General features: G+C 37.1%; 1 protein-coding gene across 1 annotated transcript in view; it reads right to left on the bottom strand.

The window, feature by feature from the left end:
- The window catches only part of LOC139941134 (acetylcholine receptor subunit alpha-like), a 47,622-nt gene extending 28,093 nt beyond the window's left edge, over window positions 1-19,529 (bottom strand). The window contains exons 1-2 of the mRNA XM_071937583.1: window positions 19,024-19,529; window positions 2,938-3,089 (exon numbers count right to left, since the gene is read on the bottom strand). Coding sequence (XP_071793684.1) covers window positions 2,938-3,089; window positions 19,024-19,093 — 222 coding nt within the window. The 5' untranslated portion in view covers window positions 19,094-19,529. The remainder of the gene's footprint in view (window positions 1-2,937; window positions 3,090-19,023) is intronic.
- Between the last annotated feature and the right edge of the window lie 1,437 nt (window positions 19,530-20,966).

Genomic DNA, 20,966 nt, shown 5'->3' with positions numbered 1-20,966 from the left:
AGCCCCAATATTAGAAAGTAGTTTGATGTTATTTGAACCTCTCGAGTTGTTATGTATGAAATTGTAGGATTGTATTGAAAGCAACGGTAAGTACATGACCAAGCCAATGCCCGATAAATGTAAGAATTTAATCCAGCGGGTTAGAAAGCTCCTTAAATGGATTGCTTTAGATCAATCAGTGTCTTCACTCACTACGTATTCATTAGTGGAGATATCTACCCTATATTCCAGCATACCTCTCGGCAGGTAAATCGGTCTGTAAAAAGTACAGACAAGCTTCACTTTTAAGGAGATTCACTTTCTATATACAAATGCATCCACAGTTACACACAAGATAAACAAATAGAGACAGTTTGTTAAGGTTTGTTAAGGTTCCATACAGTCATCGTATACATCGCCAGCAGTCAGATAATAATGTACAGTGCAGATACAAAAAAAGAAGACAAAACAGCGCATTTCTGCGGCAGTATGTTGCATGTGTTTAACCGTTTTGGTCATGCCACTCAACAACGCACAATATTTTAAAGGAACACGTTGCCTTGGATCGGACGAGTTGGTCCATAAAAAGCGTTTGTAACCGTTTTTTTTATAAAATGCATATGGTTGGAAAGATGTTTTAAAAGTAGAATACAATGATCCACACAAGTTTGCCTCGAAATTGCGTGATTTTCTTTTTACTGCGCGAACTAACACGGTCGTCCATTTATGGGAGTCAAACATTTTGGCTCCCATAAATGGCCATTCGTGTTAGTCGACGAGGTTGAAGGAAAACCGTGCAATTTTGAGGCATGTTTGTGTGGATCATTGTATTCTACTTTTACAACATCTTTCTAACCATATGCATTTTATAAAAAACAGTTACAAACGCTTTTCAAAGACCAACTCGTCCGATCCAAGGCAACGTGTTCCTTTAACATCCATTTATGTCTTGAGTAGGCATATTGTGCGTTTGAATCGCTGTTGGTAGTTTGAACACGCTATACCGAATTGGAAAAAGAAAAATCCTTACTGATTCAAGAAATGCCTTTTAGGATATGAAAAACCCGGAAGGGTTGCGTTTAACAAGATTTGAGCAGAATGTCTTGGGTCAAATGAAGCTTAACGAAATGCAGACAGATGCAAATTGAAATAAACGAAAGTGCGGGTATCAAGTCAAAAAGATAAAACCTAAATTATTTCATAGAAGACATAATTTGAGGTTTTGTGATAATCTATTTTGTATGTTTAGGAATTATGTTGTAATATTCAAACAACGAAATAAACCAGGACAGTGTTCGATGTGAATAGTCAATGTCATACAAGAAATCTTCATAATTCAAGAAATACAGATTTAAACCTGCATTTTGATAACAACCTATACTTATGAACGACCAATGTCAGACGGTTTTGAATTAAGACATGGGCGATTTGCAAATGGTCGTGTACGGGTGACACATTTCGGCTGGTACTTGTTTGTCCAGCTTCATATTAATCGTAAACGTTTCTTCTAAATCCCATTCACACCCACCGCTGTAAAAACCTTGTTACCTTTTTGCCCCTAAGCTGAGAACGAAGATGCAGCATTCACCATAGTGGCATGTGGATTAATATAGGCTTGTATAATGGTGTTTTTCTTGTCAACTTGGCGAGCACACCATCTGTTCATCTGTATTCAGAACATCAGTCATCTAGTCTGATATAGTTGTCCACGGTGTCCAATAGTGACTGTCTGTTACTAACTGTGAATAATTATTTGATATATTTCTCTAAAACAACCGGTTGAAAAGTATCACATAATGTTTGACGAGTGACTTTACATGGGAATAGTTTGTACATTATGAATCCTAATAGCACCACTATAGCGGCCAAATGAGAAATATATTACCAACCTATTTACCATCAACATTTAAACAACCACAAGGGTATCAAAATGCTTGTATTACACATCGATGTTAAAGCCATTGGACCCTTTCGGTACAGAAAAAAAAAAAAAGTTCACAGATTTACAAATAATTTACAGGGTTTACAGAAGGTAATGGTGAAAGACTTCTCTTGAAATATTAGTCCATGAAATGCTTTACTTTTTGAGAAAACGGTAAAACAATATAAATTCTCGTTAACGAGAATTACGGAGTTGTTATAAACACATGTCATGACACGGCGAAACGCGCGAAAACAGGAGTGGGTTTTCCCGTTATTTTCTCCCGACTCCGATGTCCGATTGAGCCTAAATTTCCACAGGATTGTTATTTTATATATAAGTTGTGATACACGAAGTGTGCGATACTGTTTACCGAAAGTGTATAATGGCTTTAAAGGGAAGGTACACGTTTGGTAATTACTCAAAACAAATATTAACTTAAAAACTGACATAGTAACGAGCATTGGAGAGCTGTTGACAGTATGATACAAAATGATCAGAAAGCACATAAATTCGTCCAACAAGGGTGTTTTTTCTTTCATCATTTTTTAGCAACTTCGCTGACCAATTGAACCCAAATTTTCACAGGCTTGTTCTTTTATGCTTATGATGGGATACAGCAAGTGGGAAGACTGGTCTTTGACAATTACCAAACGTGTACCCTTTAAACCTAGAACGTTGTTATTTAAAGTATCTGTTCAATTTGTAAACTGATCGACACTCATTTACGAAAGTCTGTTGGCTCCTCGTATGATACAGCGATAAGTGGAAATGTTTTTTCATGGGTGCCCCGTTGAAATATTAAACCAGTAAGGTTTTGATGATTTTCTTTTTTAATTAGCAAAAGTTCATAAATATTATAATTGTCTTGAATAGGTCACCTAATATTGGGTTCTAGGCTAACACATTACATCCTGGCTCGCTAATGCATGACAAGTGGTCAATGATCCATAGATTCCAGACACACCACTCCATCATGTGGGTTTTCTCTCAAGAGTCAAAATGAAAAGGAAAAAAAAAATCAAGACTTGACTTACCAGTTGAATAACTTGAGCTAAGAATAATAACATCTCTACTCTAGTGACAGTGGTTTGTGATTTAACTGGTCGGACAAGCTGGCTGTAGTTGTTGGTGTTAAATAAGGTCTGGAATAGTCTGGTATGCTCCTCTGTAGCCAGAATTTGTCGACCTGAAAAGATAATCAACAATACAAATAAATATTTAAATTGATCCACTGTAACCGAACATTGTTTAGATTTAGAAATGCATTATTAACACCGTACTATTATACGCTCAAATCAGAAATAACACGAAGAATTAACAATAAAAAAAAGTTTTAATGCTTTATGACAAGTAGATACAATATTGTAAATCCAATAATTATTCAGCTAATATAAACCTTCTTAAACCATCTGGTTGCTAAGTTGTTTGGACATAAGCAACCGCAAGTGACCGAACTGTTTGACCATTTAAGCAATAAGCACATCTGGTGAAACAATAAACCACAATTCCAGAGATAAAATTGCACAAATGACCTTAAACCAATATTGTTTTAACTGTGTGCGAAATACATTATAATATAAAGCTCAATCTAAAGAAGAAAATATAGAAATGTCAAGATTTTCGAGCTCAATACTGTTGATGACACAATATGCATGGGAGTGTATTCTAATGAAGTCTTGCGGGACATTAGAGGTTGATGAGTTTGGACCTCATTTTAAGAGGATGAAACCCGATTGAATGACGCCAAACGTCCTTCTACATCGTCGATAGACTCGATATTGAGTTCTAGTTCGGCCCTAACGAGCAATAGATACATGGCGCTTGGCTTTTATTGCAGTTTTGAATTTCTCGCACTGACATTTCGATGGGAGACGATGGGGAAAAAAATGGTAACTCCTGATGAAATTACTGTCAGGGGACGTGCCGTGATCAAATGATTTTGTACTTTCTATCTGTAGACGTGTATTGGTATTTCATTTCGAAAGCTGGGTCACATAATTGGACATTTCTTTATCATTTGAATATAAGAAGGCAATACATTCGCATTAAAAATTCAAACTTCACGAAGATTTGTACTTACGTACTTAAAAAGGAGCCACACCCAAAATGTAAATAGTCTCAGTTTGTCTCTTAAACCCACAATTATTATTCTATACAAACGCTTGCATCCGGCCATTAACATTACCATCTTGTTATTTACTGGAGTAAGTTCTTTTAACGAGTACCTATTTCAGTAGTTGATATTCTGGTAAGTATTACGAGGTGGTTTTGAAGGTGGGAGCGATAGTTGTGTTGAGGGCTCTCGACTAGCCCAGTCCCGGGTTGCTGCGCTGATGGCCCCGGTAAGGCAAAGTGCGATTTTCTCACTTGAGCCTCGGGCGAGGGATCGGGTGTCGGAAACAAGAATATTAAATCGCCAACGAAAATTGCTCCTTGCTTAAAACCGCAGGGCCTTCTTGCATTCTGAATTTCCTTCGATTTAGAAATTTGTCTGCAAAATGACCGTTGCCCTTTCCGTAGATTGGTGTTACTCGTAAGTGTTTTCTTTACAGTTGGGTCTTCTATACGGGAGGAATTGCCGACATGGTTAAAACTAACAAGGAAAAACGTATCCGTATCATGTTTGGTGTTTACACTAATATTCTGGGCATACGTTTGCAATTTATAAAAAGTAGGTTGTTTATAAAAGTTGTATAAGAACTATTTTGTAATAATGGCAGAAAGAAATCCGTGTGTGGCAGAAAAAAAGTCCGTGTAAAATCGGTATTTTTAAACGTGAGAACCAAGTCTAGAAATTCGTATTTCCATGTCGTGCAGAAGTGAATGTTTAAACATTGTAACTACCTCCAACATTTGTTGGTTTCCATCATACTCCTTATGACGCAAATAGTCAGACTAGAATACGGGCAAATTATTCACTACGTCTTGTATTATACAGTAATATGTAAAGATAACTAATTGCCACATCAGTCAAAACATTGTGAAGGTGTGGAGATTTTTTTTAAGGAGCAAGCTTCTTACTTAAAGGCGTATGTTTGCATGGAGGAAAGAAACCTTGTTGAATAGAGGAATAGTTCTTGTTGCATGGAGTAGCCGTATACATGGATGAAAGTTACTTGACTAAATCGAGGAAAAGTACTTGTGTATAGGAGGAAAGGTTCTTGGCTGAATGGAGGAAAAGTAATTGGCTAAATGGAGGAAAGGTACTTGTGTGTAGGAGGAAAGGTGCTTGTGTATAGGAGGAAAGGTTCTTGGCTGAATGGAGGAAAGGCGGTTGTGTATAGGAGGAAAGGTTCTTGGCTGAATGAAGGAAAGGTACTTGTGTATAGGAGGAAAGGTTCTTGGCTGAATTGAGGAAAGGTGCTTGTGTATAGGAGGAAAGGTTCTTGGCTGCGTGGAGGAAAGGTACTTTTGTATAGGAGGAAAGGTTCTTGGCTGCATGGAGGAAAGGTTCTTGTGTATAAGTGGAAAGGTACTTGGCTGCGTGGAGGAAAGGTACTTGTGTATAGGAGGAAAGGTTCTTGGCTGCATGGAGGAAAGGTACTTTTGTATAGGAGGAAAGGTTCTTGGCTGCATGGAGGAAAGGTTCTTGTGTATAAGAGGAAAGGTACTTGGCTGCATGGAGGAAAGGTTCTTGTGTATAAGAGGAAATGTACTTTGCTGCGTGGAGGAAAGGTTCTTGTGTATAAGAGGAAAGGTACTTGGCTGCGTGGAGGAAAGGTACTTTTGTATAGGAGGAAAGGTTCTTGGCTGCATGGAGGAAAGGTTCTTGTGTATAAGTGGAAAGGTACTTGGCTGCGTGGAGGAAAGGTACTTGTGTATAGGAGGAAAGGTTCTTGGCTGCATGGAGGAAAGGTACTTTTGTATAGGAGGAAAGGTTCTTGGCTGCATGGAGGAAAGGTTCTTGTGTATAAGAGGAAAGGTACTTGGCTGCATGGAGGAAAGGTTCTTGTGTATAAGAGGAAATGTACTTTGCTGCGTGGAGGAAAGGTACTTGTGTATAGGAGGAAAGGTTCTTGGCTGCATGGAGGAAAGGTACTTTTGTATAGGAGGAAAGGTTCTTGGCTGCATGGAGGAAAGGTTCTTGTGTATAAGAGGAAAGGTACTTGGCTGCATGGGGAAAGGTACTTTGGTGTATGGAAGATATGTACTTGGATGCATGGAGGAAAGGTACTTGGCTGTTTGAGGAAAGGTACTTGGCTGTTTGAGGAAAGGTACTTGGCTGTTTGAGGAAAGGTACTTGGATGCGTGGAGGACATGTACTTTGGTACATGGAAGATAGGTGCTTGGCTGCATGGAGGAAAGACACTTGTCCGTATGAAGGAATGATACTGGTACATGCATAGCAATACTCTTCTGAGGGAAAACAAAATGCATTTCTGTGTGTACGAGAATTCATGACGTATGGTCATACATAAATCTATATTATTACTTAACATAATTGAAATTACATTTCACGCACCAGACCATAACGTTTAATTTATTTTATTCATTATTTTGTTTTCTCACGTTACATTGTCTTGTCTTTGAGGAGGTGGATTTCATAGAAGAGGTTCAGGTGTTCACAAACGATAGCTTTCCAATCTAGTAATAGCCGCCTAAAGTTGCATTTTCACTTTCCTTATGTTCATCTTCTCTTCTGATTTACGGTTAATAAACTAATCATGTTTCTGGATGCCTTGGTTTTATTACTCGACAAATCTCAATTTGATAACAACATAAAAGAGAGAGTGTAATAGAGTTTCCAGAAGGAGGTTTCACTAAAGACTGTTTTTACTATAGTCCACGTGACAAGTTCTTCAACGGATACTGCTAACATCAAAAAGCCTTTCCACTGGAGAATTTGAATATAGAAACAGTTGCAACTCGGCTTCAATAAATAAAGGCTAGCTTTGATTTGTGCAGAGGAGGCAAGTTAATGATATTGGCAAGTTGTAGACCCAGTTTGTATAGAGTTATATGAATCAATCGGGTCTGAATTGCCCCCGGTCTATATTGGGTGTTGAGTTCCTTGTCTTCATGATAAACTAATTAAACTTCTCCTAACAATACCCAAACTATGAGCATCTTATCCTGAAAGTGCAAGTGAGAGGTGATACCTAGGGCTAAGGTTGCAGTTAGCCCTGGCGGTCTTACACTCGTATTATGTAAAGAGGAAGAGTCCTATGACAGGGCTAAGGTTGCAGTCAACTACTCTAGTGGTGCCCACTGGATCATTTTCAACATGTGTGTGGGAGGGGAGGGTGAGGAGAGTTGTCAGGAAAGCAAACTACATCACAGTTATTACACATTTTATACCCAACTGTAACAAAGGTCTAATTGGTTGTTTGGTTGAGCGCCTAGACTATCGAAGGTGTATATTGCCATATAAATACAGTTGATATTATTTCAAATCAATCCACCGTTTGCGAAAAAAAAATGAAATTTGGAAATAATTATGAGTTTGTAATGGCCTTGGTAGCATCTGTTGCTGTTGCTTCACAAAGATGAGTCAACTCGTAATGACCTCATCAACATTCAACACTCATGTTAAGTGTGTATGTTACCATGGTTTTATCTTGTGACAGATTGACATCAAAGTCAAGATAATACGAATTCCGATTGTGACGGAAACAACGCAGCACGGAATTGTTTAGATAGCGTTTCCTAAATCACTAGAAGCTTGACACCAACTCGTGGTTAGTAGCACGTATGATTGTAATCCGATCGTGTTGATGTTCATCAAGTCATCGCTAACTGTCAATCAACAGTAAACTGACACTAAATGAACAATATTCTACTCGTTTTCAGTTTGTGTTTAAATATATTTTCTTATGATTGTTGTTTTAAAATCCGTGTGCACACACACAAAGTAACACAATTTCGTTTTCATTGGAGAGCTCTTTTTTTCCAAGCTACACTTCACTCATTACAGGGTTGTATCAAATGTCACTTTGCGGATACATCAAAGTAATTCAAAAACATATTTCAATTACTCAAATGATGAGTATTAATTGACAAATCAACATGTCCATTGTTTTTGTGTTAAGAGAAATTTAAGTATACATTACAAGCATGTTCTTAATCACTGCCGAAAAAAGGCGAGTTGAGTTTCCTCTTATCATTAAAGTATAACCAATATTTGTGTGTACACAATTTACTCCTGTCAGCTGCGTCCAGGTTTTCGTTATATTCCGTGTCTTATTACTTTCCTTGTTACTTTCCATATAGTAAGTTTTATTTGGATTTGTGTGGCAGATGATAAAATAATATATACGGTGGCATTTAGATATTGGCCCGAGCCATTAAATGTGGTAGCAAAGCTACCTTTGTAAAGGAAAACAAACAAGGACGAGGCTCAAAGCAAAAACCGATCTGCCTCAAACTCGATGTAAACATTATGAAGGTAAGATGATTCCTATAGCCTTTGTCGGCCAGCGTGTAGGATGAGTTTTGCGTCGGACAGAATGCCATTGGCCATTGTAACAAACAGTAATAACAGAAGCTGAATCATCAAATCATCCAAACACTATATTTACAGGACTGCTTGAAATGTCAACCTAATTACATGTTTAGACCATTAATGTTTGAATGGTGCAACCCACTGCAAAACTCATAATGAACATGACATAATGGCTCTTGCAGATGAGCAGTTTCTCTTGTTTCTAATCCAGAGGAGATCTCTGGAGAAATCTTAAAGAAGTAATTGCTCTCGTTGTGGTTATGTTATTCCTTTGCTCTATTAAAGTATCTACTGTAAATGCCATCGGTTTGGTCCTAATCTTGATTACATTTTTGCCTGTTACGTCGGATGCCAAACTGCTTACAGACTAAGTACAAGTGGCTTCAAGTCCAGAACATACAAGATCCAATAAACAGACCCTTGGTTTTTCACTCAAGACTGTTCTTGCCACTAGATATTATCGAACGAGTGGTTTTTACGTTAATTACGTTAAAGGCACTGGACATTATGATAATTGTCAAAGACCAGTCTTCTCACTTGGTGTGTCTCAACATTATGCATAAAATAACAAACCTGTGAAAATTTGAGCTCGGCCATTTATGGGAGTCAAAAATTTGACTCCCATAAATGGCCGACCGTATTAGTCGACGAGGTAAAAGGAAAACCGTGCAATTTCGAGACATGTTTGTGTGGATCATTGTGTTCTACTTTTACAGCATCTTTCTACCCATATGCATATTATAACAAACGCTTTTCAAAGACCAACTCGACCGATCCAAGGCAACGTGTTCCTTTAAGCTTTTTTGTTATGGATTATGTGCAGTATATTATTATTCGATGCAGTTGCTGGTTGTTGACTGTCTGTATAAGGTCTAGCAATCATGGATTAACACAGATTGTACCAGACTAGAATGAACCCCCGTTGGCAACTATAGTGTTTCAATTTCTTGTCTCAGTCAGCACTGACGCGACAAGTAAAAAATGAGTCTCGTGCTGCAAATAATGGTCATAACTAGTACAGTTCATTTACAGCGATGCTAAAGACATTGGACACTATTGGTTATTGTCAAAGACCAGTCTTTTCACTTGGTGTATCTCAACATGTGCATAAAATAACAAACCTGTGAAAATTTGAGCTCATTCTGTCGTCGAGGTTGCGAGATAATAATGGAAGAAAAAACACTCTGGTCACACGAAGTAGTGTGCTTTCAGATGCTTGATTTCGAGAACTCAAATTCTAAATTTAAGGTTTCGAAATCAAAAACTACTTCTTTCTCCAAAACTACTTCACTTCAGAGGGAGCCGTTTCTCACAGTGTTTTATACTATCAACCTCTCTCACATTACTCGCTACCAATAAAGGTTTTATGCTAATAATTATTTTGAGTAATTACCAACAGTGTCCACTGCCTTTAAGTCTACCTTTAATAAAGAGCAGTTTCCATGTTTGCAACATATCAAAGTTTTCAACATCAAGACTTTTAGTGGCAACCAATTTGTACCACCATTTTGTGTATTTTGTTGTGAATTATGTATGGTTATACACTGGAACTCGAATCCTGTCGGCAAAACATGTGCTCGTGTGTGTTTTGTGTAAATATCCCAGTATGGATTTTGGGTGAATGCCTCGCCAAACCAAATATTGACAGTCTTATCATTTTTCTGATTCTCGATCGACCTTAACCCAACATTGTTAGCCGTCGATCAAAGGGTGTTCTTTGAATTCAGAACCTGCAATCTGAACCATGCGGCGCCAAGAAATATTGTGACGCATTGGAATTGCTGATACTAAGTGAACCTGTTAGTTTAACTTGTGATAATTCGCACTCTATTGTAAATTTATCAACTCAAAACGACAACTCAGGGAAGCGTAACTCTGGTATTATGCAGTTAAATTTAATTATTTGTAGTTTGAACCCATCGCTGCATACTATATTTAATCCTATCATGTGTTTTAAAGTGCACTGTGCTTAAAGAAGTAGATTCTATTTAAAGTGGCAGGTGGCTATACCAATCGCTTTAAAATTCATTCTTGAAAGAAAAACGTAAAAAACCAACAACAAAACACAAAATATTTGGGAACAGACATTCTATATTTTATCTGTTGGTAAGATACTGTAACCAGTGTGTTTGAAGGAATGTAGAGATCTCACTATACTTGTAGTGCAGGGAAGAAACCCCAATGAACACGTAGGGACTGAAAACCCAATCTACATGCAATAGTTGAGGATTCAAACCGGTCTCTCAGAGGTGAAAGGAAGGCAATAAACTCCAATGAATCTCTTCCAATTTAAATGCAAAGTGCAATTTGGGTTTAAATCTTGAATTTAATTAATCATCATTTAATTCCCCTTGTTCCTCCTAGTCGAATGTGCAAGTCTACCCGTAGGGGATATGTGACGGTTTTTCCAATGAAATATTAACATATCTACTTGTGTGTAGGCTCATCTTGTTCAATAGAAAAGTTTAATTTTAATGATATCAAATATTTATCGATCTAATTTTGTAATGTCTTTAGAAAGTTGTAATGTTGTGTGGAATACAAGACCGGATTACTACCAACATGTCTGCAGAAGTAATATTCATGTCCCACTAGAAAATCTAAGAGCTATAAACTCATTCATGTATGTCTTAATTAACTCCGTCGAGTTTCTGCAAACGGTCTCTAACCTCGGCTAGAATCTCACACAAGCAGTAATGAGCTCCCTTGAGCAGTATTTAAACACGGAACGAGATTTGGTGTTAAAGGGTCCAGACGCACTGAGTCAGGTGCTGTAAGAATACACCAAGACGATTCTGTCTTTGAGACGGGGTAAAGGCGTCCAGGAGACGGCGTCGATATTGGGATAAGAAAGGCCTAATAAGACAGCTGTTTCTAGTGACATCATCCTCTGGCCCAATCCGATATTATTATGTAGGAATGATGCCCTCATACCAATGCTCAGACTTCATGAATATGCAGGAGCTTATTATGTTTGGAAGACAAGATAATTAGCATAAGTGTCCAGCATCTCTTCTCAAAATGTATTTTTTTAAATCCAGCCATCACTTTGGAGCATCTGCGGCCACAGCTGCCATAAGTGACTAGAAAACGCAAACGATTAATTTCTAGTTTAATTTTAACAAAAAAGCTAGAAAATCCATAGCTCCATGCTAGGAAAAGGTCAAACAGTAGGGAACTCATTTGCAATCCGTATACTGAGTAAACATAGTTTAGCCGTGTTGTCACACCGTATCTAGAAATCAATGTCAATATGGAACTTTTTATGGTTCGATTTTTAAGAATGTTTAGTGTTTTTTGTAATAATTTAGATCTGACAATAGACATTAATGGTGCACAAAGACATCACACTTTTAGATGCGTGGACAGTCGCTTGAACAAACTTTAACTTTGATTTAAAGCAAGCTATTGAGGCACTACATACTAGAAACAATACCTTAATTCATACACTTATATCTTTTTGTTTACAAATAATCTAATGTTCCCTAGCTCTTTAAAGTCCTTGTATTGTGATATTTCCAGTTAACTTTGCGTATAAGATGTTTCTTTTATTTGTCAATGAAGCATATCGTTACATTGGCATCATGGTTGGCTCATCAGGGTTTTTTTCCCTGCCGTAACTTCCTTGAACCCCGGTTCGAATCCCTGTTCAGACATGTGGAGCCTTATATGGAATGGTTTTCAGTCCGTGCTTGCTTGTGTTTACCCCATTTAGGGTTTTCACAATCCATCGTCAGCTTGCCTTCGCTCTTGTAGGTAGTAATTGACATTGATATAAAGACACCATAGGCTAGATCCTACGTAAGTTTTTGACGTAAAAATTATCAAAAATATTCACGTAGGCTACCTGATTGTTTATTAATTACTTGTAGAAATTATTCAAGTACTCCTGGGACTTAAAATGAACCTTGTGTGTGTTGTTAATGATGGAGTTCAGCAAACTAACTACCCCTCATTTGAATTTAGGCTACGGATCAAATCAAGCATTAGTATTTTTACGACTCAAGGAAAAAAGAAACAATTGTATGGGATGGGGGATCGATTAGTACTGGGCAGCGTGATGACCACGTGATAAATTAATAATACGTGCGGACATGGGTCAATGGGCTGTGTATAATTGCATGAAGGACGTTATGAAGCCAATGCATATCAATTGTCTTTGATTATTGATAAAGCAATCCTTACGTTTAGTCTGTTTTTTTCTTCTCGTACTGTGATGTTTGTATTTCTTGAAGCAGAATAAGTATGCCCATAATTCCCCAGTTATTAAAGGCAGTGGACACTCTTGGTATTTACTCAAAATAATTATTATCATAAAACCTTTCTTGATTACGAGTAATGGGGAGAGGTTGATAGTTGTGAAAAACGGCTCCCTCTGAAGTGATGTAGTTTTCGAGAAAGAAGTAATTTTTCTCAAATTTGATTTCGAGACTTCAGATTTAGAATTTAAGGTCTCGAAATCAAGCATCACAAAGCACACAACCTTGTGTGACAAGGGTGTTTTTTCTTTCATTATTATCTCGCAACTTCGACGACCAATTGAGCTCAAATTTTCAGGTTTGTTATTTTATGCATATGTTGAGATACACCAAGTGAGAAGACTGGTCTTTGACAATTACCAATAGTGTCGAGTGCCTATAACAGTAGCTTTGTTTTGATTTGTCTGGGCATGTCCACCACACAAGCTATGGCTAGTCTGGTTATGCTCCAATTTCCAATGTTCTCCCTACTATTCTTTGTTATTGTTTTCTTTTTTGTATCTTTTGGAATGGAAATGCATGTCTTGAAATGCAATGAAATTAAATGAAAAGTAATGAAATGAAATGAACCCCAGAAGACGATCAGATCATCTGATCGAAACGTCGAGTTTAAACCAACGGTTATTTTCAGAACCACCCCAACTCATTAGAGATAGTGCACCATGCAAAGTTTCAAATTCAACTTGAAATGAACTATGTAAATCCATTTTGACAAAATAATAACTAATACGATATTCTTGTCCATGAAACGACACTGTGTACTTCCAGCAGCAGCCCGTGCGAGAGGGTCCTTAGTTTACGACAGCAATTTGGTCAACATTTTGGGTACATTAATATCTGTCACTTAGTACCGGTATTTTTGAATAATTGATTCGATTCAAGAAGTCTCAAAGGATATGATGTAGATTAAAAATCAATCAAAACGACCTCATGGGAAAGACCTCTGTAATTATTCAACACTACAATAATATCCGTGCAGATTGTCCATGATTGTTTTGGTGCTTGTAGAAAAAGTTCTTTATATGGTGCACAGCTGATGGTGCATGATTCATAAAATACATTTTTGTTTAAATAATATGGTCAAAAAGTTTGAATAAAATGGGAAAACTAAAATTAGCTGTTGCAAACAACTTACCAAACAAATGGGCCGATGGTATAAATGTAAAAATTAGTTAGTGGCCTGACGTTTCGACCCTAGCAGAGTCTTTCTCGAAGGCTAAATGAGAACACAACAAACATTAACAGGTAACTAAGTGGAATGGGCACAAACAACCCTATTAACGATTTGAAAGTTTGATGCTGCCACAAAATTGTACACTCTAATACACTCTTGATATTAAGCTAGCAAACAATATTGTTGAGAATTCATATTTCGTTTTATTCAAACCTTATAAAGTTATACGTATTCAACGTTTCACATCGCTACACTTGAATGGTGAAAGTAATGCAATGGTATTGCGCCTATCATGTTCCTTCCTCACTCAAACCTATAACGACTAAACAGTATGTCCGTCCCAGCAAACACTCTTTAAAATACCCGGAGTATAAGGATAATATTCAAAGGGTATTTATTCATAAATATAAGAAGCAGTTCAACTCCGAGAACCTCCTCTTGCTTGGTAATTAGCTACCGGTCAAACCTAGCTATCTACCCGCGTAGGTTATCAAAGGTTTTTATCGTCGATAATTACCTCCTTCGCTTCAGCACGGTCCGTTCATAAGATATTTAAATGGTGCGGTGTTAAGTCGGTGCGATACAGGTTGCAAACTGATATAGACGCAGGTGGCTCTCAACTGTGTACGGGTGACGAATTTCATGCTCTCTCTCTTTGAATATTGAAAAAGGGGGCAGCTCTTTCTTAAACACAAACATAGATAGCCCTGGACTCCACACTCGTAGATCGAAAGAACATCACTCTCATAAAAGTAGTTGAGAGTGAATACTGACTGACATTCTTGTCAAGAAAAGACAGGTGCACAGGATTTGAAATTCATTTCTGGAATCTCAATTATCTTGATTTTAACGCCTGGTTTTAATCAGCAGTTTCACACATGGAAATAAATAATTCATCACTTTCAAATCGTTTCAAGATCAAAGTTCTCAAATTGAAACAATTGTGGAATACAAAATGTTTCGAACAGCAGAGTAAGACCGAGATAAATTATTGATTGAGGTACATTCATGTCCGATGGCTGAACCCAATTTATTTCTTTGACGACAGTTATTTTTCATTTTGATGCTGTCACTTCAATATTTGTCATAATAATAAAAGCAACAAAAATATGCACAATGTTTAAAATATTGAACGATTGATGGCAATAAACAGAGTTTAACTCCACTTCGATTTTTTTATTTTACAATTACAGAAAATAAAATTAAAAAAGTATGTTTAATTGCTGTGTGTATGTGGCCTGCAGATGTTTATATCCCATAATTACTGATATGCACTTTTTGTATGTTCATAGCTCTGGAACCATGATTCAAAGTACAATGCTCTATGGATTACCAGGGACTGTTGTTGGAAACAGCTTGCCCAGGCTGTTCAAACCAAACCAATAATTGCTTTGTTAGTTGGGTATTTTTACCAATTAAACAATTATCGCCTTTGTCTAATCCACATTTGATATAGGACGTGGAAATTAATTCATCATGGATTAATGTCGGCTTTGTACTTTGATAATTGATATTATATTTAGCACTTGTTTAGTAAACTTGATTTTCAACCAGTCAAATATTGTTTGGAAGACAAACCATTTTATAAACAGTATGCCTTTTAAAGACACTGGACACTATTGGTAACTGTCAGAGACCAGTCTTCCCACTTGGTGTATCTCAATTGGTCGTCGAAGTTGCAAGACTACTTCTTTCTTGAAAACTACGTCACTTCAGTGGGAGCCGTTTCTCACAATGTTTTTAAACTATCAACCTCTCCCCATTACTCATAATCAAAAAAGGTTTTATGATAAAAATTATTTTGAGTAATTACCAATAGTGTCCACTGCCTTAAGGTAAAGCTATCTTTGTAATAGCATTTTAAACGATGTGATGTTTTGCTAAAGGTTATGTTTGCGTACAGTTTATGACGTCAAGACTTTACTTGGAAGTACTTTCACCTTATGCAATAATAGATATCCCCCAATCACGACCTGAGCACTGGGAAGCTCCAACTCAATAACACCGTCATCAAAACCCATGAACGGTCTTTATCATCAGGTGGAAATAACCATCGCTATGGTTGCCTCAAAGGGAGATATAAACGACTTGGTCCCTAACCACAGTCGACCAATACGGCTTCATCCCAATGGACCACCAAACGTCAAAATGTGATCTCTACACATGACTACCCTACCTGAATTAAGTTATGTCAGTTGTTGAAGAAGGCAATAAAATATAAGCTTGAACGATTCAAGTTCTCACTTAGATTGGCGCGAGTTGAAGCTTTTTCTGAGAATCTAACCCACTCTTTCCATTGTGGAGCTTTAGGGTATTAAAATGAGGTTATAAAATTATATTGATACCAGCTAAAACTCTGTCTAGATCTACAAGGTTGTCTGTGTGTGTGACAAGAATTACATAAGATTAAGAAAACCAAAGTGATGACGTTTTTTATGATAATTTGACGATTTTCGTAATACCACTCAAGGATTTCAAGAGTGGCCATTTCTTAAAAAGAAAAAATATACATTAAATTGATCACATGCCAAAGTCTCGTATTAATATGGACTTGATTATAAACACAACATCTTTCATCTTTAAATTGTGGTATTAATACATATTTACTCGACAATTGGTATACTCTATCGCATTAGTCTAGAACAACAAGCAATTTATCTGCTTTGCACTGCAATGTATCAATGTATATTCATTGGACACTATTGGTAATTGTCTAAGACCAGTCTTCTCACTTGGCGTATCTCAACATATGCATTAAATAACAAACCTTTGGAGATTTGAGCTCAATCGGTTGTCGAAATAGCGAGATAGTAATGGGGGAAAACACCCTTGCCACACGAAGTTGTGTGCTTTCAGATGCTTGATTTTCGAGACCACAAATTCTAAATCTGAGGTCTCGAAATCAAATTCATGGAAATTTACTTCTTTCTCGAAAACTACGTTATGCCTATTTCAGAGGGAGCCGTTTCTTACAATGTTTTATACTATCAACAGCTCACCATTACTCGTTACCAAGTAAGGTTATATATGCTAATAATTATTTTGAGAAATTACCAATAGTGTCCACTGCCTTTAACACCAGTAAAAACACCTTAAATCAACTATAGTGACATAAGGCACGTGTCCGTTAGAATTGAAAAGATGAAAACTAATGCTTTATATTGCTTAACATTTCATTGTACAGATATTTTTTTCTACACGACATACCAAAAGTTATGTGATCATAATAAACAAAGCCATTAATAAGAAATGCCACACGAAAGGTTAATGATTTGTTTTCACAGGACTCGGGAAAGTACTGAGTATACAGTGCTACACACATCGGTGTATGTGGGTAAAAAACTAAAAATTAATACTCTTTATCCCCGATGCAAATTTAACATCTATTAAATATGTTATAGGTTTTGCATGCAATCAGACCAGACCGGGTCATTGTTGCATACACAATTGAAATGTACACACGTGGTGTTAATGAGCTTACAGTAAAAACAATCACACGAAGAGAAGCTTGAAGTGATTAAGAAAACAGGAATCGCTGTGTTTAGAAAAACATGACTTTAAAGTCTTCATTTCTGTACCAATCGCCCCCCCCCCCCATGTATTTTCCGCGTCATTCTCATAGTGCAGTCCGAAGCAATCCACATAGAGAAAGACCTTCCAAATTTCCAATTGACTTCACAAAAGCTAAATTTGGCTTGAATAATCTGTGTCCTAATAAACGGATTCTTTAATTAGAAGTCTGCAAACGGCTGAGACTCTGCTTAGTTGCGCACTGTTGCTTTGGAGATTCGTTAAGGAAGTCGCTTCCAAACAAATCTGAGCAAAAATATAATTTTTTGACGTTATAAATAGATTTGTTTTGGCTTAAAGGCAGTAGACACTTTTGGTAATTACTCAAAATAATTATTAGCATAAACCTTACTTGGAAACGAGTAATGGGGAGAGGTCGAGGGTATAAAATATTGAGAGAAACGGCTCCCTCTGAAGTGGAGTACCTTTTATAGAAAGAAGTAATTTTCAACGAATTCGATTTCGAGACCTCAGAATTAGATTTTGAGGTATCGAAATCAAGCATCTGAAAGCACACAACTTCGTGTGACAAGGGTGTTTTTTTCTTTCATTATTATCTCGTAACTTTGATGACCGATTCAGCTCAAATTATGATGAGATACACCAATTGTGAGAAGATCAGTCTTTGACAGTTACCAATAGTGTCCAGTGTCTTTGAGCAGGAAAATATCTTCGATTAAAAAAAAGTAATGCGTCCTATGTTTTGCTTGCATTCAATCAACCTGCATGATAAGACCTTACCAATGTAAGCCAATGTACTCAGACATGACAGTGAAAATCTGATTACTCCCCGTAGATATCAGACAACATGTTTCTTAATAATGAGTGATTGAAAAAGGTTTGTTATAAGCATAGGCTGACAGTGCGGCTCTATTCCCAAGCTTGATCACAAGGGAACATTTTGATATCAGTTAAAGGCAGTGGACACTATTGGTAATTACTCAAAATAATTGTTAGCATAAAACCTTACTTGGTAACGAGAAATGGGGAGAGGTTGATGGTATAAAACATTGTGAGAAACGGCACCCTAAGTGCCATAGTTTTCGAGAAAGAAGTAATTTTCCACGAATTTGATTTCAAGACCTCAGATTTAGAACTTGAGGTCTCGAAATCAACCATCTAAACGCACACAAGTTCGTGTGACATAGTTTTTTTTTCTTACATTAATATCTCGCAAGTTCGATGACCGATTGAGCTCAAATTTTCACAGGTTTGTTATTTTATGCATATGTTAAGATACACCAACTGTGAAGGCTAGTCTTTGACAATTACCAATAGTGTCCACTGCCTTTAAATTAGCGTGTGAACGTGGTGATCCGTGGATGGGAAAATTCCAACGGAAGCCCCCTTCAGAAATTATTCATATTGAATTACCGCTTCCATTTATTACTCATGATTTGCCGCATATTATTGCTGGCTGTATTACTATTATTACGAGGAAGTTAAGTACGAGTGTTATTGTTAACATCCATAACTTTATTGTAATTATAAGCAATCCCGGTGTGTTTATTTAAAACAAGCAAATTTGACGACCACCAAACATTATTAAGGACCCAAACTTTATTCCCAGAAGCATATACATCAATTGTAACCAAAGTTTATTGTACATTAAGTGAACAATGAAACGTCTCTTAATTTAATACAACGTCTGTACTTTTTATTAAACTGTTCCTACCTGTACATATGATGACTAGACACACTGATAAAATTCCCCACCAAACTCTGTTCCTCCATGACCAATTCATCCTGTACTTTCTCTTGCCTCCAAACCACAAGACAGAAAGATCTATGAGCTCTCTAACAACACGCACACTGCTCTCCTACTACATAAATCTTGCCTCGCGTAGAGTCTGAAATTACGACTCAAATCGTTCCTTTTCCTCGCTCCGAGTTGACGTAGAAATTCCTGTCGCGTTTATACCGACCGAACTGATGAGACCGAATTTCCAAGCTTGGTTCTATTGTCGTTAGAGCTCCATACAGATATGATCCAATACTACTGCTACGTAAAGCGAATACCCAACACGCGAGAAACGTCAAGTGGTCCACTTTTAATGTCTGCCTACAAATTTGTCAGAAAGAAGTGAAGAAAACATAGCAAATTACGCACAAATTTCCCAATGGTAAAGCTTGCAATCTTTTGACGGTAGGATAGTTTGATCGTACTAGTTTAACTCTTGTATTTAGTATTCTGTATGCGTGATGAATTAAGTAGGAAAGATAATCACACTTATTGCTATAGGGGTGGAGCTTCAATAAGTTCGTCACGTGACGCTTGGGGCTGTCATTTATATTAAGCTCTGTTTAGTCACAATATAGAATATTGACGATATACTGCCCTGATAATTCTATGGACGATGACACTGTGCTTTGCTCCATCAAAGGACACAGGGTGAAAATTAAGAAATAACTAACGAATCTTTTCGTACCAATGTAGAATGTTAGTGTGCATGGAATACTGAACTCATAGACTGCTATACTGTGATTTGAAACTAGAAAATTTGCTGAAATTGGAAGTATAATTTTACAGTTTGTGATTTCATAGGACTTTGTCTGGGTATCCCTTGAACCTAAGCCTTATTTATAAGATTCAAAATAGTCTATTTTGATTTTCTTATTAGATTTATATCCAGACTGGAACGGTTCATAGCGCGAAATTAATGATATATCTTTCAGCAACAGATGTTACCAGCAGGGTCAACAATGTCACCTACAGCTAGTTTATTGATTCTACTTTATGTTAAGAAAGGATGAGATCGATGCAATTAACAAGTACAGAGAGTGAAGTCAACCAACGTAGTGGGGGTAGCGCCCCCTACGATCACACAAGGGTGTGAATATCACGGTTTCATCATATCCATTGGTGTTTGGGGGCGGGGTGGGGGCCATTCAAGTTAACCATTGACTCTCTGATGGCAACAGAAATTAACTATGAATTCATTCATCCGTTTATCGTTATAAAAAGGTGAATCCATTCCACATTCTAAGTTTAGAAAGTGGATACACACAGTTTAAGAGGAATGCATGCAGTTCCCTTTAAACTGTCTTTATTTACATTGTGACCTTCAGTAGGTCATTACAAACCCGTATAATGAAGCTGGTGTGATTGCAGAAACACCATTAGTTCATCAAAGAAGCCGACAGATGCTTCGGATGAACAATTTTGAAAGAGCAAAGGAAAATGAACAGAGAATGTCTTTGGGACGATTCTTTCATGTGAAGCATTTATCTGATATTGACTTTAAAACAGCCACTGTATTTTAGTTTAAGCTGGGCAATTATTTCTCAAGAAGACACCTTCTGGTTTTTCAATTGATTACAAACAATGTTTGGTAGATAAGCTTAAACCGTTTGTTTATTTAGCTCAACTTGAAATTAAAAAAACACCACACATGATTATAATGTTTAATTGATGATGGATAAAGTTATCGGGGAAAAAGACGAGGAGATACCCAATTATTTGAGGTATGTTGGAAACTAATAATGTAGAGAAAATTTAACACGCTCAAGAATTGCAAAGGGCGTGGGTTCGAATCCACCTAGAGTAATTGTGCCTGTGATTTTTGTTTTTCTTCACAGAACTCGGGACAGCACCTAGATGTATACAGCGCTAGCGCA

Source organism: Asterias amurensis, chromosome 8 (assembly GCF_032118995.1).
Source record: "Asterias amurensis chromosome 8, ASM3211899v1".
NCBI classification, from domain to species: domain Eukaryota; kingdom Metazoa; phylum Echinodermata; class Asteroidea; order Forcipulatida; family Asteriidae; genus Asterias; species Asterias amurensis.
This window is presented reverse-complemented; position numbering and strand designations above follow the sequence as displayed.